The sequence below is a fragment of the Mesoplodon bidens genome, assembly GCF_964165515.1.
Source record: "Mesoplodon bidens genome assembly, chromosome: 9".
Classification (NCBI taxonomy): Eukaryota; Metazoa; Chordata; class Mammalia; order Artiodactyla; family Ziphiidae; genus Mesoplodon; species Mesoplodon bidens.
Window position 1 is genome coordinate 30,440,869 of NC_138166.1, and position 25,292 is coordinate 30,466,160.

Genomic DNA, 25,292 nt, shown 5'->3' on the forward strand with positions numbered 1-25,292 from the left:
ACCCAAGACACCTGTGGGTAACTTGGGAGGCTCTGCAGGTGTTTCTTCATGCCTTTCAGCTCTCCTTCCTCTCCTGCCCATACGGATTCAGCACTGCAGAAGCAAGTCATCAGCTGCTCTGCTTTGGGGAGAGGCTGTGGGGTGCACACTTTTTCATGAAGGCAACATTCAAAGAGGAAACACACCGCGGGCACTCTGGTCATTTTAAAGCCTGTTTGCTTCAAATGTGTAAGAGGGAGATTCACGAGCCCCAAGAGACCATCTGTGACCCAGGGTACAGATCCTAAGAGACCATCCCCCCGTAAAGCATGCATAAAGATGAAGTCCTGCTTGCACCAGTGAGAAAACGAGGGCTCTCACAGGGACACTGCAGGGGACTTGCTGCTCTCCTGCGCTATGGAGAAGCAGTGAGTTCCAGAGGTAACAGACCTCAGCTCCAGAGCTGGGGAGGGAAGCCGGGAAGACGGCGGTGCCAGTTATTGGTTAGGGTTGGGCATGTGACCCAAATTAGTCTTAATTAGATGTAAGGGAAGGGTGTTGGTTTGGCAGTCGAGGCCTAGGTGTGCGCTCTCTTTCACTGGATGGGAAACAAGGAAGCTTGTAGCTATGGTTGCTCCTGGCAGCCGCCCTGTGGCCACGAGGGAACGAGCTTCAGGGTGAAGCCAACCCTGAGGACTGAAAGCCATTCAGAGCCAACAGACAGAAGGTGCCTGAGTCCTTCGGGCCACTTGTGAGCCCTGAAGTCCAACCTTCCTCTTTATTATTTAGGCCAGTTTGACTTTTCTGTTATTTGCAGCTGAAGGCAGCTTAAAGACTGCAGCTATGCCATATGTTTATTCCAAACCACGCTGAAGAAAAACAGTAGTAGAGTGCAGTCTACATACCCCTTGGACTTGGGAGGCATCCATCGCAAGTCTCGTAGAAAGTGCACCGGTACTGTTTTTATGATCATCAAACCAGCTCATGTCCTATGGCACAAGATACACCTTTAAATTCATTCCAAATTAAAACAAGCAGAAAAAATCAGATGAAACATCCCAAACATTCAATGCTGAGGAAATATCCACACTTAACTTGGGTGTTGGAGTTGAGGGGAGACCTCCCATGCAGTGGGGAGCTCTAGTCCCTGCCTTGAGCATACACCTCGGAGCCCCACCAGGATGCAAGCTCCATCCCCACCTGAATCCAGCTCTGCTGTACCGGGAAAACACACTGATGGGGGGGCGGGGCTTATCCAGATTGCAGCTGTGCTCGCTGCCAGCTTCCCCCCAGCCCGAGCCCATGGGTGGGTCCATCACCCAGTCCTCATAACTTGTACTACGGATACTTCCGTAGTATCCTGATGGGGTGGTGTCTCTCACAAAGGAGTCGTGCTGGACACGGTGGAGTTGTGCTGGACACGGCTCTTTCTTGAAAATTCTAGGCATGAGATCATCAGCCCTGGTTTCTCACATTTTTGTTTTGTTTTGTTTGAAGCAAGGATTAAAAGAGTCTGTCTTAGATATGATTTTAATTATAAGCCACTCATCCACAGCATCTTTAAGCTACATATAAAGTAATTTTTCCTCCATAGCAACAGTTTAAAAGACACTGAAAGAGGTCTGCAAATTCAGACCTGCACAAAATATACCTGCTCTGTGCCCTTTTGTGAACAGGAATGTAATCAATTCCTATCAATTGGTTGGACAATATTCTGGCCCTCTCTTAAGCCTTCTCTATAAAAATAGAGAATTCATGTTTGCACATTTTCCCACATGTCCTGCACTGGGCTGTGACCTTCCCAAGAGGGCAGATAAGGCATTTTATAGGCCCAGCTACTAGCACACTGGCTGGTACCTAGTGGGTAATGACTGAGTGAATTAACAAGTGAATTAATGTGAAAGCAGAGCTCTAACAAACTAAATGACCAACATTTGGTAAAACCTATAGTTAGTATGGTCAATCGTGGGACAGGAACACTGCCAACCACCCTTTCCTTTGTGGAAAGGCATCCTGGAGTCTCAAATGGCTCACCAGGGCCTGCGTAGAATCCAGAAAACAGATACAGGTCCTTGAAATGATAGTATCCACATGGATAGAGATAGTAGCAAAATAAGCCCCAAAAGTGACCTAAATTAAGCCTACTCCCACGAAAACCCTGAGAGGTCTTTGGATACTGAAGGGCCAGGACAGTTAGCAGGGCCCTGACCAGTCCTTGCATGAACATCTGGGACACACAACATGCAGGGCCGCACACCAGCCAGAACAGGAAGAGGCTTGAAAGGAAAGAATTGCTCCCGAGCACACACCTACCTGTCTCAGCATTGCTTTAAAAGCCATGGACCGAAGCCTTGTGGTGAGGATCTCGCCAGCCTTCCCAAATGTGAAGCCCTGGGCGAGAAGAAAGGCTTTTGTCCCTTTTGATGATCACAAGCGTTCTGACACAAGTGGGTGTATTCGCATGGATTTCTATAATATTTATTTATGAATCAACTATTCAAATAACAAAGTCTATGACCAGATACTAATTCAAAGTCCTAACTTAAAGTTCATGTACTGCTAGATGTAAGCTATTATATATGGAATGGATAAACAGCAAGGACCTACTGTACAGCACAGAAAACTATATTCAGTATCCTATGATAAACCATAATGGAAAGGAATATTAAAAAAGTGTTTATATATGTATAACTGAATCACTTTGCTGTACAGCAGAAATTAACACATTGTAAATCAACTATACTTCCATAAAATTTTTTTTTAATTCATATACTTCTAATTCATTGGTATACAATAGAATCCTAAGACCAAAAATCCTTAGAAGTATCCAGTTCTGGCTTCTAAAGCATTCTAACTAGACTTCCTTTTCAAAACTCTCAAGGACAACATCTCAGTGAGGAGAATACTGTACTTAATTACAATGTTCAGTGTGTTCCTAATGCTTTAAGCAAATCAGTCTCCAACAGAAGTAACAAAATTCTATGCAGGGATGCGTTTTGGCTCCTGTAGTGTAGAGGGAGGGAGGATGTCTGGAGTATCAAGCTCCAGAAGAGTTTGCTGCTTCCCCGTCACATCTCCACCTGCTCTCAGATTAGCAAACAATTAGGCTACTCCTTCTCCCCCAGCATCCTTGCCAGACACGTTCCCTCTTTCTAATTATATCCTGTTCAAACTGGAGACCAGCCCAGATGTCCACAGCTGGGTTTGCTTCCCAGGCACTGGCATGGGTGTGAGCCTCCAGCCATGCTGAGTGCTGGGGTGGGCACGTGGGGTGCTCTCTGGGGAGGATGCATCCTAGGTCTTCACTAAACCAAGAGGATCGGTGGTCAGTGCTCAGGGTGAGTCTGCCCCAAGGGTCCAGGCCTAGACTGCCCTGGTCTCCTCCCGCCTTCGCTGGCAGATTGCTCAAGGCCCGTGAGGGCTCCACAGTTCCGTCCATCAGCCCATTGTTGGTGCAGCATATGTACACTCTACTCCCTAACACACCAGGGCTTGCGGCTGCATTGGACACTGAGTCGCTACGAGCAAGGCTCTGATTTCTAAATGAAAAGCTAGGCTTACTTTTACCACTGGCTCAACAATAATCAAAGAGGAGCACACTGGGCATGACTAGGAAATATCCTGTGGCCTTAATGGATCGTACTAGAAAGGCCTGTGTGTACTGGAAAGGCACTGAGTTAAAGAGACAAAAGAAATTTGGTAAAAGTCTAGGTAGACAAGTACAACCAGAGCAAAGTTTACTAGTTCATTTTGTCTGGGTCTACAATATCTAAATGCAATATAATGTGCATTCTTTCAAACAGTTCATCAATTAAGGAAGAAAATATCAGAGAAGTTACTTGATATTATATGAAGAGTAACCAAAAGAGAATGCTGGGCTTCCCTGGTGGCGCAGTGATTAAGAATCCGCCTGCCAACACAGGGGACACGGGTTCGATCCCTGGTCCGGGAAGATCTCACATGCCGCAGAGCAGCTAAGCCCATGTGCCACAACTACTGAAACCCGCGAGCCACAACTACTGAAGCCTGCGTGCCTAGATCCCATGCTCCGCAACAAGAGAAGCCACTGCAATGAGAAGCCCGTGCACCACACGAAGAGTAGCCCCCACTCGCTGCAACTAGAGAAAGCCCGTGCACAGCAACGAAGACCCAACGCAGCCAAAAATAAAATAAATAAATTTATTTTAAAAAAAAGAGAGAGAGAGAATGCTATTGTACTGATTTTTTTCCAGTTTATGACTAGTTGAGTTTAACTGGGACTTATGTTGTCCTCTGAATTCAAGTCTCTTTTGTCCTTGGTAATGAATGTTTGCTGAGGGCCAACCTGTAACATGACGTAATTTAGCATACAGGAAGTCACAGTTCCCCCTGCTTAGGACACTACCCTCTCAAAGAGCCTTGTGCCAACTGTGTCTGCAATTCATTTCAGTCTAAGATTTGGAAGTTCCAAATCAAAGCTAAGGTTTTGATCACCTGTTTCTTTTATTGGATTTTGATTAATCAAGTATTAATCTATATTAACAGATAATTAACAAAAATCTAATTAATAGATAATTAATCTATATTCTCTAACTGAATATAGACTCTATGAGAAGATCAAATCATAGGTACCTACCTGAAGGAAGAAAGTAAAAAAAGAAATAATTCCCAGACCTAAAAAGAGCAATGAGAACATGTTGCATTTCTGCTGCTTCACTTCATCGTCCCCTGGTCCAAAAATCTACAAAAGAACATTTAAAACACCCACTTGGATTACATGATCTTTGTTTATTCCTCCCATAAACAATGGCTAGAGTACCACATTTTAAAAACTAGGTTTTGAATACATGTTTTTTTTAACTGTGGTAAAATATACGTAACATAAAAATGTTTAAACGGTAGATTTTAAGTATACTAGTCAGTGGCATTAAGTGTACTGACAGTGTTGTGCCACCTTCACTGCCATCCATCTCCAGAATTCTTTCATCATCCACAACTGAAATTCTGTACTCATTAAACAGTAACTCCCATGACCCTCCCCCCAGCCATTTGGGAGCCACCATTCTACTTCCTGTCCCTATGAATCGGAGGAATACAATACGAGTTCCATTCTGAGAGCGCGTTTGTAAGTCCAATTTGTTCGTAAGTCCAACAAAGTTAACCTAGGTACCCCACTAACACAGTCGGGTATATATCAGGAGTGCTGTACTGTAGTAGGTTTATAATACTTTTCACACAAATAATACGTACATAAAAAACAAACACGAAAAATAAAGAAAACAGGGCTTCCTTGGTGGCGCAGTGGTTGAGAGTCCGCCTGCCAATGCAGGGGACACGGGTTCGTGCCCCGGTCCGGGAGGATCCCACATGCCGCAGAGCGGCTGGGCCCGTGAGCCATGGCCGCTGATCCTGCGCGTCCGGAGCCTGTGCTCTGCAGCGGGAGAGGCCACAGCAGTGAGAGGCCCGTGAAACATTAAAAAAAAAAAAAAAGAAAAAAAATAGTCTCAATCTTACAGTACAGTACCTTGAAAAGTACAGTAGTACGGTACAACAGCTGGCATACAGGGGCTGGCACACGCGTTCACAACTGGAAAGTTTGCATGTAGCAGACTTACTGTTTGCGGTTATTAACATGGGTTGAAACACTGCCTACGGACTGTGTGTGGCTGCACATTTTCGTGTTTGTGCCTCTTCCTCTGCATTTGCTGTTCCCTCTGCCTGAACTCCTCCCTGACCCCTACCTGCTCACCACCCTCCACTCCACGGGGCCTCTGCCCCGACAGGCCTCTCCTGACCCACCCGCATGAAACAGCACCTCCAGCTCCAGCCCCTGTACTGCCAGACCCTGCTTTTAAAATGCTTGCTATGCTGTGACACATTACGTATTTGCTTTTTGGTTGTGTTCTGTGTCTGTCCCAATAGAAGGTAAACTGTTTGAGGGCAGGACTTAGTTTATTTTGTTTCCTGCTTGATCTCCAAGATCAGCATTTGACACAAAGGAGATGCCCCCAAATATAAATAAAATACAATCCACACAGCTCTTGAATTGCAGGAGAGCTAGGGATTGCCTTATTTTGTAATGTAAGAACACTTGGAGGGTTCTTCCTAATTTATTTTTTAGCTTGTGGTCTTAAACCAATGTTCAAAGTCACAAGCATAATAAACTCTTAGCAACCACACTCCAATAAAAATTAATTAAGAAATAAAATAAAACTTTGAAGGATAATACATTATATGAAGCTCAAAAAATAAAGATAGAAAAAAAGCTGAAAAACAGCAGCATAATAAAGTCGTAATGTGATGGAGAATAATTCATCTTTAAGAAAAAAGTCTCTCCAATAACATTAGAGATTGACTAAGGTTATAAAATATAAATGTTGGATTTTATGGAGCCTTAGATATTTCTGATCACTTCTGATAAATATCCCCCAATGAATTTAACAACTGGATAGTGTAGGTTTTCCTTCTTAGCCTCCCCAAGCCTTGTAAGGATTGCTAAACAATGAGGTAGCAATTGCTAAACAATGCTAAACATTGCTACAATTGCTAAACAATGATGTAGCAACTTATTGAATACTTACTTCGAGGCAGACACTCTAAATAGTTACCTAAATCATCTCTTAATCCTTAGCCATCCTAGGAGGTAGGTTTATTTTGCAGATGAAGAAACTGAGGTACAGCAAGGGAAAGCATTTGCCCAATTTGCACAGCGATTAAGTGGTGAGGCCGGTCTGTCCCCAGAGCCTAGCCTCTTGAACACTTGAGACTTGAACTCTTCCCCTGCCCCACCACCCAGCCATCCAGTGAGACATGCATCTCCTCTCCACAAACGGGATGGGGATCATTGCCTGAGACCAGTTCATCCAAATGAAGACAGTGAAACAGAATGCCTTCTTCAGGGATTTTACACTTTCTAATTTCATTGATAGCATAACTTGCTTATTTTTTCTTTTGTCTCACAGCTTTCCTCAAAAGGGAGTTAAAACCTTGGGCTTAGTTTAATTTGAGGCTGCTTTACTGCAAAATGGACCAGGTTGGCATGAGACCTGATGTAATGGTGAAGTGATTTCATCAAGCTGTCCAGTGGTGTCTTCAGCCTCACCTCTATAATCTCTGAGAAGATGACCGCGAAGGCTGGCTGAAGCGCCCCGTTGGCAACAGCACACAGAGTTCCCACCACAAGGTAGGGCCATTCTGTTTTATTCAGTTTCAGGATCTTCATAAAAGACACCGGCGGCACAGTTTCATCCTAGAACACATACATGTCAGGACAAAAAGGTGACAACACTACAGTCACTGGAGTTTATGGACATAGAGAAGGCCTGGCATCACCCTTAAGGAACTTGCAAACTAGGTGCAGAGAATGACCAGGCTACAGCAAACTACTAGAGGGTTGGACAGGATGTTATCAAATGTTAACTATGTCCATTGACTACACAGCATATGCTGAGTATGAGTCCTTCACCCAAGAAGCGATCTTCATGGTGTCACCAGCCTATCTCTATTCCAGCCTCAACAGAGTGGGCAAAAGCAGGATCTGGGCACAAAATGCCCTAGAATTCAAGTCCAGTTCAACTCCAGCATGATGTTGGGGTCACATGAGACAAGACCCATGAAGAGATGGGTAAGTGTCCTCACCAACACAAGGCGCCATGATTAACCTGAGGACCTGGGCCTGGTCTAACCCCGGAACGCTGCCCAGCGCTGCCTTTCCTGTGACGTGTTCCCAACTCACAAAACTAAAGTAACTACTCCCCTTTTCTTTCACCACTGTTCCCTCTGCGGACTTCTTCTATTTCATAGCTTAGCTTGTTTTGTGATCCCCCCACCCCGTTTGTTTACATGACTCTGCTTGTTTGTTTGCTTTTTTTTAAGGTGAAGACTATGTCTTTATATCCCTAGAAATAGCCCGATGCCTGGCACACATCAGGTTCTCAGCAAATGCTGAACTCAGTGTCTGGTCAAGCAGGAAGGATTTAGGTCACATAAAGGAGAGTATTCTGACTACAGAGGTGGTTTAACAGTAAACTAGATACAAAAGGTGCCTATGGAATCCCATAGCCTTACAGTTGTTTAAATAGGTCATGTTTGCATCTCTGTGAAAAAGAGAACATGGGAATAGTTTCTATTCAGCCCTCTTCTTTCAAGCCACCCATTTTCTCTGCGTTTTAGGGTGTTGTTTTCCTCCCTAGTTAACATCTTTTAGCCCTGGTCTCCAGCCTGTTAAACGAGCTGAGGCCGCTCTTCACACGCCAGCAGGTCTTCCAGGCCCTTCTAAGCAGACTTAATTTCCCCTGCTCCTTGGGCACATTGTTTATCCCTCTATGATGGCACTTAGGACAGCCTTGTCGATGTGGCATTTTCTGACTCCCACTCTTCTCTGTGCATTTCTCCAAGAGAAGTGCTCCTCTAAAATACCAGACTCTCAAGATTTAGCAGCATAACTGTCCAGATAAATGAGGAAATGAGAAGTAAATACTTCCACAGCCAAAAAGGGGGAAATTGTTTATCTTACGTATGATAATGCAGCTCCACAATAATTCAATTGTTATTCTCTTTCCATAAATACACCAAGATTGAGACCTCTGAGAGAGCCCCCTTAATCTCTGCAGTAAATAACATTGTGGGCAGAGAAAAACAGATGCAGTGAATTGTCGGTAGGATTAGTGTCTTCAGGCCAACACAAAAGTAAAAATAAACTCAGCTTTTATCAATAAATAACATCAAAAGGTATTCTCAAACCATTTCTTAAAATCATAAAATATCTTTTCTTGCAATGGATTCCCTTTCTATCAATATTATAAAGGCTTCTGTTAACTTGAATTAATAACATCCCAAGCCTTCAGGTGAGAAACGTTAAAGAATGTACACTTTGGCTATTTCTGGTTATTCTCCTTTTTCTTAGTAAGAGAATTCCAATCTTATTCAGAGTAGCAATGCATGTAGCAAAAAGATTCAGTTATCTACCCTTCCTTGTAGCTAAGTAGCACCATGTGATTAAGTTATGGCCAGTGACATATAAATAAAAGCACTGTATCGGACTTATGGAAAATCTTTGTTTCTTCTTGCTGCTTGGAACACAGATGTGATGGCTGGAGCTTCGGGAGCCATTTTCGATCATTGAGAATGGAAGCTACATGCCAGGATAGTGAGGATAAATATGAAAGGAACCTGAATCCATGGTAACCATGGCAGAGTCACCATTCTAGCCCTGGGTTTCTCACCTTTAAGATTTTTTTATGTGAAAGAGAAATAAAACCTCTTATTTTTCTTAAACTGATATTAATCTGAGTTTCCTAGCATAGAAATCAAAAGTAATCCTACCTAATACAGCATGCAAATATCAGGGCCTATTACTTTAGACCAGCCTTATTTATCTCTGGACTTCAAAAATAAGTGGAATATCTAGTTTTAATTTTAAGCATCTAAGCACAAAGACCATGTTTTTGGATCTTTTTTCATTGGAAATCCAATTTTAATTGGAATTGATTTCAATTTTTGACAAATACATTTAAAATTTGATATTTCCTTTTTTTAAGAAGAGTATGGCTCATGGCAGGAATCCTCTGTGCCTGCAATATACTTGCAAGACTTAGAATTTCAACAGCAAAACTAAACAACTAAAGATTTAAGTGAAAAACAACTTACAAGTTCAATGGTTTCCACATCAAAGGCATTCTGATACTTTCGTGAATTCCTCAGGCTTTTATGAAAAGAACTCCTAACTATGGGGCAAGCCAAACCCATGGCAGGCCTTTCATCAGTTAGTGCAACTTTAAATTCTTCTGACTGGATCTGGCTTCCTAATGTCTAAAAGAAGAACAAAACATTGAATTGTGTGTGTGCCTGTGTCCAGATGGATGTAACCTCCAAGTTTAGAACCATACAGCCATTTGAATATCACGTGTCAAGACTTTCAGATTCCGTCACAGCTTCTCAGTCAAAGTTAGCTGCAAAGTGTCAAGAAGTATATCAACACATGGAAGTAAAAGAGGTTACAAAGGAGAGAAAGGTTAAATTCAATGTGAACAATATGAAACCTGGAATATAAAAATATTCTCTAAAAATTAAAAGGCAAAGTTTTCATTATCCAGCAGGTAACTGGGAATTTCTTCAATACGCCAGGATCCAGAGAACAAGTTAGAGACCGCCACAGGGCAGAAGAATAAACAGAAACATTACCCAGGGCTCATTTTTACAAACAAGGAAAAGCTGGTCACTGCCCGAGGGAGGCTGTTAATCTGGCTGAGTACCATCATCTTTCTTCCTCAGAGTCCTGCAAAGATTCATCCACACCTCACCCCAGGGGAACAGTCCTGCAGGTTCAGCCTCATTGCCCACTTTGGGATCAACTCTCTCCTTAAAGGGTCAGGGAGAGGGATAATTTAAGGACCTTTAGCTCAATGCTAGATGAGGGAATATCAACCCAACCTTCCTGGAGTCTAACTTTGTTCTCTGTTTGCTTCCGCTATGTCTGAGTCCACATCTTAATGGTTTGTCAAGGACCTCACTTCTTGTGGTATTGTCTTTTTCCCTTCAGGTCCTGTCCCCAAACCCAATTATCTGGCTAGTGCCTTACTGTACCTACAGAGGCTGTCTGTCTTGAGCTCTGGATCTAATCTGGTCCTACTTTCCAGTTGTGCTTTCAGCACCCAACAGAATATTGCCCTTGTGCCTTGAACCCCACTGCAGGTACGCTCTGTGGAACGGTTTCATACCACCTCCCAACAAAAGCCAACCTACTGGGACTTCCCTGGTGGTGCAGTGGTTAAGAATCCACCTGCCAATGCAGGGGACATGGGTTCGATTCCTGGTCCGGGAAGATCCCACATGCCACGGAGCAGCTAAGCCTGTGCACCACAACTACTGAGCCTGCGCTAGAGCCCGTGAGCCACAAGTACAGAGGCCCGCGTGCCTAGAGCTCATGCCCTGCAACAAGAGAAGCCACTGCAATGAGAAGCCTGCACATTGCAACAAAGACTCAACATAGCCAAAAATAAATAAGTAAATAGATTTATTAAAAACAAAAAAAACAACCTAGCTTAGAGACTTCATCTTGTAACTGGTCCCCACATCCTCACTTCCATCCACTCCCACACTGCTATCAGAGACACCTTCCTGAAGGGCAGTCCTGCTCAAATCACACCCCAGCTCAACAATCTTCCACGGCTCCCCACCACATGCTCAAGCCTGGCTCCCCCAAATTCTAGCACATGGCAAGTCAAACTGAACCACTTCTCATCAATCCTTTTCTTATCTTTTTCTTTTTTTTTTTTTTTTCGGTATGCGGGCCTCTCACCGTTGTGGCCTCTCCCGTTGCGGAGCACAGGCTCCGGATGCGCAGGCTCAGTGGCCATGGCTCATGGGCCCAGCCACTCCGCAGCATGTGGGATCTTCCCGGACCGGGGCACGAACCTGCATCCCCTGCATCGGCAGGTGGACTCTCAACCACTGCGCCACCAGGGAAGCCCCCTTTTCTCCTTTTGTCATCTTGTCCATGCTATCTCAATAGACAGTTCTTCCAATAAGCCCATTCTGATTTTAGACTTCTTCTATGACCAAATGCATAATCCCTCTCTCTATCTCATAATATACTTTTCTGTGCCTTACCTAAAGCCCTCATTTACTGGGAGCTGAGGTCATTGAGCTCCAAAGCCAAGATGGCCACTTTTCACTAGTTGATAAAAAGTATATATTTGAAACCAATAGCCCTTATTTCCTAGACCTGGATATACTTCAGCTGCCTCAAATATTCAATCGTAAAAAATAAAACAATAAATGTTGGAAGGAAATATGGGTGAATATCCTAAGAACAACCCCAAATCCTGAAGACATGGAGAGGAAAAATGATAATCTAATTACATACAATTTTAAAGCTTTTTTTATGGCAGCCAAACAACAAAGTGAAGTTGAGAGAACAAAGCAGGAAAAATACCTCCAATACATGCAAGAAAAATGTGTATTTCCTTTTTATGCAAGGTGTTCTTATAAATCAATAAGAATATCATGAACAACTCAACAGAAAACAGCCTAATACAGGAACAGACACTTTCACAGAGGAAAATATACAAACAGCCAAGGAACATGTGAAAAGATGCTGAGGACCCATTAAAATGATAGGATCTGGATGATGTGTATCTGAAATGTGAAGAAAAAAGAACAAAATTATGTACATACTAGTTACAGTAATATCAAAGCAAATGTATATACTTTTACAAATGTAAGAATCATGTTTACAGAATAACATATTTTTAGGTTATTTATTTTGCAAAGTTGCTCAAGAAGTTCATTCCCCAGGCAATTAAGAATCTCTGTCCTAAAGAGTAAGTTCAAAATGTTCTGGGCATTTTCCTTTATTTTCCTCCCCCCTCACCTTTCTCTTTAGAGATTCTTTCAACGATTCTGAATTAAAGTCTCAGATGTATATTTTAGGCATCTTCCTGAAAACTTCTTATTTCTCAACATGGCATTAGCTACGTGATATTTTAATAAATAAAATAAAGAATAATATATTGAGGAGAAAACAGCAGAAAAACTTCCCAGGAAGCAGATACCTGCATGTTAACAAGCCTGAAGTACACCCCTTCCTTCTTCATTAGTTCTTTGTGGCTTCCTTGCTCCACAATGACTCCATCCTCAAACCCAGCAATGACATCTGCATTTCGGACTGTAGACAACCGGTGTGCTATCACTATGGTGGTCCGGCCTTCCCTGGCCTAAAGGGGAAAAGGACAAACATGGAGGGCGGGAGGGTTACAATGTCCAGCACTGTCAATTAACACACAATTAAGCACTTGGATGGAGGTGTTTGCGGATGATGCAAGAGTAGCTCACCATCCCTGAGAGATTAGGGCACAAAGACCTCACTCACCTGTGAATGGCTAAAAGGAGACTTAAGTTCTGGACCAGACAGGAAGCCAGTCCCTCCAGGATGAGGACTGATAACTTTGGAGGTCTACAACCCTTCTCAAATGTTTTCATACCTCTGTGAGGAGCCCTCGTTCTGAGTTATACGATATGCTAGAGACTTTAGCAGAAGCATGTTCAGAAGTTGTTGCCACATACAGTCTTCTCCAGAGCACTTCTGTAGGATTTCTTTTGAAGTGCCTGATTTTGACTGTAATTCTAATGGACTACATGCAGGCAGCTTAGGTGAAAACATACCCTGGGATCTGGATGGTTCACATCATGGTTCAAAGACCATCTGAATTACAAACTTTGGTGTGGGGCCATTAACTACGATTTTTAACAAGTGCTTCAGGTGATTTTTATGGATGCTGAAATCTACAAATCACCCCCCCCCAAGTAGTTCCCTGAACTCACATGTCGTTGGCTTGGTAGGTTTATGAATGGGCCTTTACAACCTGGAAAACGCCCATCAAACTATTCATGTTATGTCATTAACAATAGCTATTTTTTTTTAATACTCATTAGCCCTATCAAGACTAACAACTTCTTAAGACCACTCCTACTCTGAGGCAATAAAACCACATCCTTAGGATGGTTATTAGAGTATAGCCCGATTCACCTAAGTAGTTAAAAAGATAGAAATGAGAGGCTAATCATCAAAAAATCTACAAACAGTAAATGCTGGAGAGGGTGTGGAGAAAAGAGAACCCTCTTGCACTGTTGATGGGAATGTAAATTGATACAGTCACTATGGAGAACAGTATGGAGGTTCTTTAAAAAACTAAAAATAGAACTACCATACAACCCAGCAATCCCCCTACTGGGCATATACCCTGAAAAAAAACCATAATTCAAAAAGAGTCATGTACCACAATGTTCATTGCAGCACTATTTACAATAGCCAGGACATGGACGCAACCTAAGTGTCCATCAACAGATGAATGGATAAAGAAGATGTGGCACATATATTCAATGGAATATTACTCAGCCATAAAAAGAAACAAAATTGAGTTATTTGTAGGGAGGTGGATGGACTTAGAGTCTGTCATACAGAGTGAAGTCAGAAAGAGAAAAATAAATACCATATGCTAACACATATATATGGAACCTAAAAAAAAGAAAAAAAAAAGGTTCTGATGAACCTAAGGGCAGGATAGGAATAAAGACACAGGCGTAGAGAATGGACTTGAGGCCACAGGGAGGGGGAAGGGTAAGCTGGGACGAAGTAAGAGAGTAGCACTGACATATATACACTACCAGATGTAAAATAGATAGCTAGTGGGAAGCAGCTGCATGGCACAGGGAGATCAGCTCGGTGCTTTGCGACCACCTAGAGGGGTGGGATAAGGAGGGTGGGAGGGAGATGCAAGAGGGAGGGGATATGGGGATATACATGTGCATATAGCTGATTCACTTTGTTATACAGCAGAAACTAACACAACACTGTAAAGCAATTATTCTCCAATAAAGATGTTAAAAAAAAGGCTAGATTCATAATAGCCAAAAAGTGAGAACAATCCAAATGTTTATCAGTTGATCAAAAGATAAACGCAAGGTGGTATATCCATACAATGGAATAATACTGGGCCAGAAAAAGGAATGAGATTCTGATGCATGTTTCAATATGGATGAACCTTGAAAACATGATGCTAAGTGAAAGAAGCCAGTCACAAAAGACCACGCCTTGTATGATTCTATTTATATGAAATGTCCAGAATGGGCAAATCCATAGAGAGAGAAAGCAGATTATTGGTTGCCAAGAGCAAGGGTGAGGGTGGAACGGAGAGTGACTGGTAATCGGTACAAGGTTTCCTTTCAGGATGATGAAAATATTCTGCAGTGAGTCTGTGCTGATGGTTGCAAAATCCTGTGAATATACTGAAAAAACCAATGAATTGTGCATTTTAAAAGGGTGAACTTTATGGTATCTGAATTATATCGCAATTTTTTTTAAAAGAGCATCCATGAAAATTCTGAAAAAGTTAATGAGTATCTGAGTAATATCTCCACCAGATACTAAAACATAAAAAGCTACAGCAATTAGGGCTTCCCTGGTGGTACAGTGGTTAAGAATCTGCCTGCCAACGCAGGGGACACGGGTTCAAGCCCTGGTCCGGGGAGATCCCACATGCCATGGAGCAACTAAGCCCGTGCACCACAACTACTGAGCCTGAGCTCTAGAGCCCATGAGCCACAACTACTGAGCCCGCGTGCCTAGAGCTCATGCTCCACAACAAGAGAAGCCACCGCAATGAGAAGCCCACGCACCGCAATGAAGAGTAGCCCCCGCTCACTGCAACTGGAAAAAGCCCGCAGGCAGCAACAAAAACCCAATGCAGCCAAAAATAAATAAATTAAATTAATTAATTAAAACAAAAAAAAGCTACAGCAATTAAAATAGTAAATTCTGGGGGAAGCTATCTCGTGAAAAGACAGTTTGATCAACAGAACCATATAGAGAGTCCAGAAATAGACATGCAACGTTTAAGAATTAGTATGATAGTATGAATAAATATGCTTTGTCTCTCTGTAGACCGAAGGTGGACTATGGAGCCAATTTTGTAGCCACGTGGAAAAAAATAATGTGGTCTTTCTTCTTCAGTCCTTACTCTAAAATAACCAGATGAATCAATTGTGTTTAAATAAATATAAAAGAGTTACATCATAAAAAGAGAGACTAGAGCATAACTAATGGACAACATTTAAGACTGTTCTTTGATTTTTAGCATATGAGCCCCAAAGAAACATTCACAAATATTTACTGATTTACCGATATGGAAGCTGCATGGCTTTGTCCATGTACGATAAGGCATAGAGGAAATACTTTGATCAACCTAATTATATTCATGATACTAACAGTGATGAGTAAACTGCTGACAGTGACTGGGTTATCATTATGATAATAATAGGTTGATGCTATATCAACTTAAAAAAAACAGAGGAATCGGAGTCAGACTTGTGAGTAAATGACTGGTGTGCAGGAGAAACAAGGTATGCAAAGTTGCTAATTTCAAAATTAGCAACTGTCACCCTTGACTGAGATTCTTTGGCCAGAGTAGAGGAGATCAGACACAAAGGGCTATTTTCAAACACCCCAGTGATGACAAAACATTGGCAAATAAATACCCTAGATTCAAGGACACCAACTATTAAGAAATTTGGAACTTCTACTAATCTTGGATGTGTAGGAATGAAAGGCAGGCCCAAACAAAGAAGTACTATTCCATGAGCTTTTCTGGAACTTCTGAAAAAAAAGCATAAAATGAAACTTCTGGTGATCATTTCATTAAATCACTACTCTGGTTCTTTTCTTGCCCCTCCAGTATGGAAACACTATGAGTAGGAGAGTGTGTGTAGGTATGAAACTTTGTGATTATTGACTTTCTTTAAAAAATCAAAGTATCAAGTCTGCTTTTCTATTCTTCTTTAAGACCTTATATTGGAAAAACCTATTATTTATTTTGATGAATAGCTGCTATCTATTGAGCCAAAAGCAGAAATTGTCATTAATAATTATTTTAGTGTAGACATGTATTATCTCAATGAGCTCGGTCATGGTAATCAATTCAGTAAAAATTTATTTAGGCTTTACTATGGGCAAGGCACTGGAGTAGGTGTTACAGAGACACAAACATGAACCATTTATTAATTCTGCCTTTTGGGGGGGGGTAATTCTTTCTAAGAGAGAGGAGGCATATAAATAAATAGCTAACTACAATAACTTGGTGCCACAAGAGGTATTGATAAATGTATAAAGGATCCACAAAAGGAAAATATTATTCTTCCAGGCTAGGTAGTAAGGGAGGAAAAACAATAACTATAATAGTAGTATATCCTTATGCTCCTCAGAGGAAAAATAATTAATTACAAAATTCAACTTTTCATTGTTAAAAGAGAGGTGGTATATAAATAGATGGACCAGCCAATTGACTGACTAGTGTCATTGGGGGGAGTACAGTAATGAAGGATTTCCCTTTTTTTTTTTGGTACGTGGGCCTCTCACTGCTGTGGCCTCTCCCGCCGCGGAGCACAGGCTCCGGATGCGCAGGCCCAGCGGCCATGGCCCACGGGACCAGCTGCTCTGTGGCACGCGGGACCCTCCCGCACCAGAGCACGAACCCACGTCCCCTGCATCGGCAGGCGGACCCCCAACCACTGCGCCACCAGGGAAGCCCAAGGATTTCCCTTTTAAAGACACAGTTTATAGTATGCAAAATATATCAGTTTAGTTATCTTGAAATGTATGGAGTCAACTGGGTAGATTATAAACTATTTGCAGCAACTACGGTAGATAAAACATGGTCACAAAACTTTGTAGCTACTCCCTTTCAGAGGTGGAGTCTATTTTTCCACCTCATCAAATCTGGGCAGGCCTTGTGACTTGCTTTGACCAAACAATGTGAAGGAATTAATGCTTGTGCAATTTCTGAAGCATAGACTTCAAGAGGCCTTATAGCATGTGTGTTTGCCATCTTTGAAAGCGACCTGGAAAGGAAACTTGTCTGGTCTACTTGAGGATGAGACGCCTACTGGAGGAGAATCAAGCTGCCTCAGGCAACAGCCATCACCAGTTTCCAGGCACAAGAGGGAGGCCATCTTGAACATTCCAGCCCAGATGACCCTGAGCTGAGAGTAGCTGCCTGGGGAGATGAGGCAAAACCAATAGAGGAATCACACCAGCCAATCCACTAAGTGCTGGATTAAAGCAACTGATATGGAAATTGGTAATTAGACTGGTATGCTACTGTAACAGAACCCTAAAACATGTGACATTGGCTTTGGGACTGGGATCTGAGTGGCAGGCAGTGGCTAGAAGGGAGGTGATGATACTGTTAGTGGAGACTGGAAGAAAAGTAAGGAAATTGCTATTGGAGGCTGGAAAGACAGTGACCTGTGCTATGTAACCTTAGAATAACTGGAAAAATTGTTCCCTGTAGTAACTTGGAAGAAAGATATTTTATCTAATGAACTTGTACATCTGGCTAAGGAGATTCCAGAGATCTCTAAACAGAATGTTGAAAGTGCCAGGCTGTATATGATAAGGTATGAGAAGAGAATGATGAGCTAAAGAAGAAGCCATTTGGTTTGCAAGGTGAATTTAGAAGCTACAAAGAAGACGCAGTACTTGCTGGTTGGAAAATGAATTGTTAATCATCCAATCAAATGAGACCAAAGATCAAATCAGGGTGTAGGTGTAAGGTTTTTTTGTTAAAATCTCTGAAAAATTTAAGGCAAATTCTAGTAGACACTCTCTGCTACATAAAAGGGCTTCTAAGGCTCTAAAGGGTTTTCTAATGGCAGCTTCGTATACAGCCCAAAGTAGAGAGAGGCTTGCCCTGAAAAAAAATTAAAGATGTAACTTCTGGGGCTTAAGCAAACTACAGTCAAATTCTAAGCAAACTCACAAAGTCTTTAAGAGAGTCCATCAGCTTGGACTAAAGGAGACTGAGAAAATTAAAAATGTAAAGAGGCCTCTGGGTCTCAAATTTCTATGAGCAGAGAGCATGCTGAGAAAGTTACTCAGCTGCAGACATGGGCCCTTTCTTATGGGAAAGGAAAGAGCTCTCAGAGGGAGAATCTGAGAGCCCAGAGGTTGGAGCCCCAAACCAAGCAGAAAAAGTGCACTAGGGAACCCATTCTACTAAGGGTAGAATTGAGCCTTAATCAAGGAATGTTTCCTTTCCTTGGAGCAGTGGGGTAATTGGCAACATGCATCTGACTGCATTTCAAAATTGCTGTGGAGCAGTAACTGCTATGTGCTTCCTGTCTTCCTTTTTGAATACGAGTGTCTGTTATAATTAGCCTGTCCCTACCTCGCCATTACATGGTGGGTATATGTGTGGAAGATAATGTCTCTTTAGTTCATAGTTGTCTGGATCAAGATGAGCTTAACATGAAGAATCTCATCCATATTTGGACCACATACACATCTTCAGGTACTGACTTTGCCTGATCTCATAACTGTATGAAAATTTTGATGGTCTTGGGAAGAGGTGGATTTATTTTGCACTTGAGAGAAATGTAAATAATTGTGGCAGAGAATGTGCTGTGGAAGATTAAATGTGGTCATAGATCCTTTACAGCTCACCCATCAAGAAACAGAATCTATTTCCTCACTCCTTCAATCTGGGCTAGCCTTGTGACTTTCTGTGACCAACAGAATGTGGTGAAAGTGACATTGTGTGAGTTCTGGAGTCTAAGCCTCTAGATGTCTTATAGCTTCTGCCTCTAGATACGCTGGCCTGAGACTTCTGTGTAAAGAAGCTGGGTTAGCCTATTGTATGAGTGAGTACAAGCATGAGTATGAGATGCCCAACCAACAGCCAGCACGTGAGTGAGGCCATCTTGGGCCATTTTAGCTAAGTCAACACTCCAGGTAAATACAGCCATATGCTCAGGTAAAAAGAGCAGAAGATCCACCCAGCCAATCTACAGAAGTATTGCTTTAAGCCTGAATTTGGGTTTGTTACAAAGCAATAGGTAACTGATTCAGCACTCAATAAAAGGAATAATAGGGGCTTCCCTGGTGGCGCAGTGGTTGAGAGTCTGCCTGCCGATGCAGGGGACACGGGTTCGTGCCCCGGTCCAGGAAGATCCCACATGCCACGGAGTGGCTGGGCCTGTGAGCCATGGCTGCTGAGCCTGCGTGTCCGAAGCCTGTGCTCCGCAACGGGAGAGGCCACAACAGTGAGAGGCCCGCATACCACAAAAAAAAAAACAAAAACAAAAACAAAAATAAATAAATAAATAAAAGGAATAATAATCATGGTAATGGTAATCACCATAATAATTGCATTGTTTCTCATGGGCAAGGTATGTGCTAAGAACTTTACATGCAGTATCTCATTTAATCTATTCAACCATCCTATGACATTATTTCTCCCCCTGCCCCCCACCCCAATTACTTCTGCAATATCTCAGGCTTAGAGGACTCCCACCTCAGCCTGCCTGGCACCACAACCTGTGCCCTTAAGCACCACCCCAAGCTGCTAATGGCTTTTCTTGGAGATTTTAAAAAACTGTGAGTGATTCATCAGCTATTTTTAAAGTCAATATATAAAAGGTTATCAACTGAGGAGTGGGCCATAATCCTACAGAACACAAATTGCTAAAACTGAATGAAGTAACCTGTTCAAATATGAATTAACACTTGCAAGGCTATAATTTTTGCTGACAGAATTCGTATCATGAAAAACAACATCTCCAGTAATTCTGTTCATTTAGCACAGCAAGGGCTAACATACTGAATGTTTGTATCCTACAAAGTATTGGGACATGGGTCCTAGGGCTGAATAGGACTTTTTTTTCATATAAATCTCTCTCTTATCCTACCTAACTTTATGCTAAAAAGTCTATGTTGACACATGAATGACATTTATGTGTTTTGAGTTAAAATTAATTGTCTAATTTATGCATATATTTATTTTTATGATTTCTTCATTTAAGTCACTTCTAATTAACTAAGAAAATACAATTCTCCTATGTGTTATATTTTGGTTCCTTAATATTGAGACTTAATATACATGAAAGCAATGTAATTGAGTATAAAAATTTGTGAGGAATAATTATCATAATCTTTCATTAATTATTAAATTACATTACATAAGATAAGCCAAAATATTAATCTGATAAACCAGGAAGCATGAATTAACTACAGTTTATAGCACACAAGGCAACTGTGTTTACTTAGGATTCAGGTATAAATTTTCCTGAGAAAATAAGGTTCGTACAGTTCATGTCTAAAATATCAAGACGATAGATACTATGTATAACTGAGTCACTTTGCTGTATACCTGTATACCTTATACCTGTATACCTGTATTCCTTACAATGTTGTGTTCAACATTGTAAATCAACTATATTTCAACAAAAATCAAAAAATAAAACAAAATAAAATAGGTCAATTCAAAAAAATAAAATTTCAAGAGGCAGGTTGGATAGACTAAGTAACTTGCACATTTTATTACTAAACTTTCTCAAATCAAATATATTTATGATATTTATGTGTTTGAAACCCATTTACATGATGTCATCTGACTCTGGTTTTAATACTGTGCTGTTATTACAGATGACTTCAGCACTGACCTTGAAAGTGTCCCAAGATAAGGTTCTTCCTTTGAAGCTTTAGTTCAGTAAAGATAACAGTGAGAGATTTAGAAACTCTGAGCCGGGCCCATGAGCTCAGCAGCCTTAAAAAGTGTTGCTTAGGGCTTCCCTGGTGGCGCAGTGGTTGAGAGTTCCCCTGCAGATGCAGGGGACACGGGTTCGTGCCCCAGTCTGGGAAGATCCCACATGCCGCGGAGCGGCTGGGCCCGTGAGCAATGGCCGCTGGGCCTGCGTGTCCGGAGCCTGTGCTCCACAACGGGAGAGGCCACAACAGTGAGAGGCCCGCATACTGCAAAAAAAAAAAAAAAAAAAAAAAAGTGTTGCTTATTGTGGTTGAGAATCTGCCTGCCAATGCAGGGGACATGGGTTCAAGCCCTGGTATGGGAAGATCCCACATGCCGCAGAGCAACTGGGCCTGTGAACACAACTACTGATCCTGTGCGTCTGGAGCCTGTGCTCTGCAACAAGAGAGGCCGCGATAGTGAGAGGCCCACGCACCGCGATGAAGAGTGGCCCCCGCTCGCCGCAACTACAGAAAGCCCTTGCACAGAAACAAAGACCCAACACAGCCAAAAATAAATAAATAAATAAATAATTTTTTTAAAAAAGTGTTGCTTATTTATATGCTTAGAAAAACATGCAAGTTGAACTTTATTTCCAGAAAAACATCCATTCATTTTCATGAATAGATAAAGACGATGTACTGCCTACAAAATAAGGCAAATATTTGAACTGCTTTTCAGCTGGACCACTGCGTAAGTAACCAGATTTTTCTTTGTACATTTTACCACAACTACTTTTGATCAAAGCCCTAGCCTATGTGCAAGAAAAAAACAAAGCTAAGCAGCTCACTGCACAGGTTTGGATTAGGGCTCAAAGCAAGGCAGTTAATGGGCTGTCCACCTCTCTCTACAATGTGCCTTGACAGAAAGGAGAAACCAAGAAAGCCCCACGGGAGAGCTTCATTTGCTCTTATGTTTACGTTTTTCAACCTAGACTCGCAAAGCATTGGCAAGAATTTCAATAAAGTTTCAACTGGCTGGCCTTCAGGTGTTTAGGGTCCACTGACCTTATCCAAAGCTGCCTGTACCTCAGCTTCACTCTCAGTGTCCAGCGCTGAGGTGGCCTCATCCAGCAGGAGGATCTTGGGGTTGCGAACCAAAGCCCGAGCGATGGCGATTCTCTGCTTCTGTCCACCACTCAGCTGGGCCCCTCTCTCTCCAACCAGGGTGTCAAATTTCTACAAGAGAAAGCATGGTGGAGCTTTTGAAGTATTTCAACTAGAAAAAGCTATGGAGTCTAGAAATTCATGAAGACATCAGGGAGCTTCATTTTGACCATCGTAATGAGTCACAAATTATAATAAAATAAATAATACCAAATTCTGACAAACTACTAACATACTCTGTATAAAATTTTGTATGCTTCATGTACCAAGCTATACGCTCCAACTGGATAATTCAAGGGACTTACCCAGCAAAGTTGGACAACCTTGTACCTCAAACATTATTAGCTTAACCTTTGAAGAAAGAACTCACATGAGTTGAAATTCTCATTTCGAGGGCAACTACATTAACAGAGGCTTTACCTGTGGTAGTTTCATGATAAACTCATAGGCGTTGGCTTCCTTGACAGCTTTCTTTATTTCATCCATCGTTACATTTCCACGGCCATAACGAATATTTTCAGCAATGGTGGTAGAAAATAGCACCGGCTCCTGACTCACCACTCCAATTATTTCCCTCAGATACCTTACGTTAAACATCCTAATATCCTGCCCATCGATGGTAATCTGAAAAAAACAAAATACTTCCACTGAATATTTTAAACCTTCTGATGTATAAAGCATCAAGACTCTAATTTGTTACCAAAAAAGCCTTAGCTAATATTTAACTTATTTCAGTGGTTAGAAATGAGAATTGGAAATAAAGCAATGTGGAAGACTAAAAATAAAAAGTGTATTCTCTCTTTTGATATTTATTATCTTACATATACAGTTTTTTTATGGATGGATTATTCTCCATAAGTGATTATATATTCGGTTATACATTTTTGGCATAACTATTATTTTTGCTTACCATTACTAAATCTGAATAAAAATGTCCCTTTACCTACCTAGTCTACATATCATTTTGATGGCATTATGATGTTTTACTGTATGTAATATACTATAATTTACTTCAGCATTTCCCACCTGCTGAATATCTGGCTTCCTTCAAGGAACACTGAAGGACAATCATTGTAAAAGCACAGAAATACCAGGCCGAAGTGTATGATTTATTTTTTCTTCTCCGATAACAATTGCTTAACTTATACAATGACTGGCGTATGTTGGGCACTTATTATTTGCTGAATAAAGGTTGAATAAACAACCCTCTAAAAAGATTTTTAACAATTTACAACGTTAGCAGGAATATATAAATATATATCTGCTTCATTGTAATTTATTAGCTTTTATCATTTTAATGCCTTTTCTAATTAATAAGTATGTGGTGGTAGCTTATATTTATTTTAATTCATATACAATTATAAGTGAGGTTGAACATTTCTTTAAACTTTTTACAAATCTACATTTATTCTCGAAAGATTTGCATGTTCATATCCTATGATAGATTCATATTAGTTTCTAAAATAGTGATTATAATAGTTTTCCTACATATATCATAAATTATTTGTTCCAATCTATTGCTTTCTTTTATTATAGTTTTACTGATTTTTACGCGGAGAGAGTTAAGGAAAAAGTGAATCAGTCAACTGTACCACTGGGCATTTTTTCTATTATTTCAGCAGTAATAAAATTGCTAAATCACAATGTGAACAGTGAATATCTCTGAGTTATAGAATTTCTGAAGACTTTTTTCCCTGCTGACATGTATTTTCTTTAAAAAATGTATTACTCCAATAATAATTTAAAAAATAAGATGTTTTCAAATGCTTATCCTCAATGGTTAGTATTTACTATGTTCTTTTTAAAAAATGAATAAAACTGTTTACACTTGAACCAACCTAGAGTTTGCTTTAGGAAATGAGGATGGCCCTATGTTCCTCCTTGGTGTATCAGATTTTTCAAAGAAGGTTTGTTAATTTTATTAAAGTAAATAAATAAATAATTTGCATATCCTAGAAAACTTTTTATTCATTCCTGCAATCTCTGTTCTAACCCAATGCCTTTTTAGTTTTTTTTTTGTTTTTCTTTGTAACTTGTAAACTTCTGTTTTCATTATTGTTGAATTATAATACATTTCAATGTCAGGTAAACTCAACGTCCAAAAGTTGGTGCAATTGAGGAAATTTGAATATATACTGTGGGCTCGTATTGTATTAATATTAAATTTACTGATTTTGATGATTGTTTTGTGATTATGTAAGAGAATGTCTACTTCTCAGAAAATATATTCTGCTTTGCAGTACACCTGAAACTAACACAACATTGTAAATCAACTATACTCCAATAAATATAAAAAAGTTAGAATTTATAACAAAATTTTTAAAGGCCAAAAAAATATTCCCTAGGCCATTACTGTTCCCCATGTCCCCAGAAGCTTCTTAGAGACTAACCCACTTTCCCCTTCAGATATTCCAACATTTAAGAAAACTCAACTGCCTTTGATGAATTTAATTACTGTCCTAAGATTTCTTGTGATCCTGAACACAAGGTTATTAATAATTGCTATATGTAATATTTTTGACCAAACTTAGTAAGTCCTCCCAGTGGTTTGGATGACTATTTTCCAGTGACTTAGTGGGTTATGAAAAGCTTAGTTGGAACAGAGGAGAGTGTTGTCTAGCTTCTTTGGCTTTTATCATCTTGAATACTTTTGTTAAAACAGCCCAAGGTTTTGAATGCATTATCCAGATGCATTGCAATTCTATAGTCTTTTTACCAAAATTGGATTCACATGCAAATTTGTTAACAACAAAACAAAACAATTTCAAAGGGCTAATTGGTATCCAGCTTCCCACTTTGGAGAACATGGCTCTTCCCACTTACCATGCCCTCTGTGGGGTCATAGAGCCTCTGTATCAGCTGGACCACCGTGCTTTTCCCACAGCCGCTGTTCCCAACCAGGGCCACCATCTGACCGCTCTCTACCTTCAAGTTGAGGGCCTTTAAGATCTATGAGGGAAAAGAGAGAAAAAGAACACACTTCACAACAAAAACCTAAAAGGGGAGTAATCTGATTCAATTTTAAATTTGGAAAAAAAGTACCAAATAAGGGAATATAATCTCAAAAGGAAAAAAGCACATACATATCAAAATAATAGAGACTACGGATTCTTTAAGATGATTAAACAATCAGTCTGAATTAGGAATTCCT

At 40.9% G+C, this 25,292-nt stretch overlaps 1 protein-coding gene across 1 annotated transcript in view; it reads right to left on the minus strand.

Annotated features, from left to right (window-relative positions):
* ABCB4 (ATP binding cassette subfamily B member 4) overlaps window positions 1-25,292 on the minus strand; it is a 79,843-nt gene that overhangs the window by 26,890 nt on the left and 27,661 nt on the right. The window contains exons 12-20 of the mRNA XM_081244534.1: window positions 24,965-25,090; window positions 22,562-22,765; window positions 22,043-22,213; window positions 12,513-12,674; window positions 9,607-9,768; window positions 7,061-7,207; window positions 4,595-4,699; window positions 2,293-2,370; window positions 885-968 (exon numbers count right to left, since the gene is read on the minus strand). Coding sequence (XP_081100660.1) covers window positions 885-968; window positions 2,293-2,370; window positions 4,595-4,699; window positions 7,061-7,207; window positions 9,607-9,768; window positions 12,513-12,674; window positions 22,043-22,213; window positions 22,562-22,765; window positions 24,965-25,090 — 1,239 coding nt within the window. The remainder of the gene's footprint in view (window positions 1-884; window positions 969-2,292; window positions 2,371-4,594; window positions 4,700-7,060; window positions 7,208-9,606; window positions 9,769-12,512; window positions 12,675-22,042; window positions 22,214-22,561; window positions 22,766-24,964; window positions 25,091-25,292) is intronic.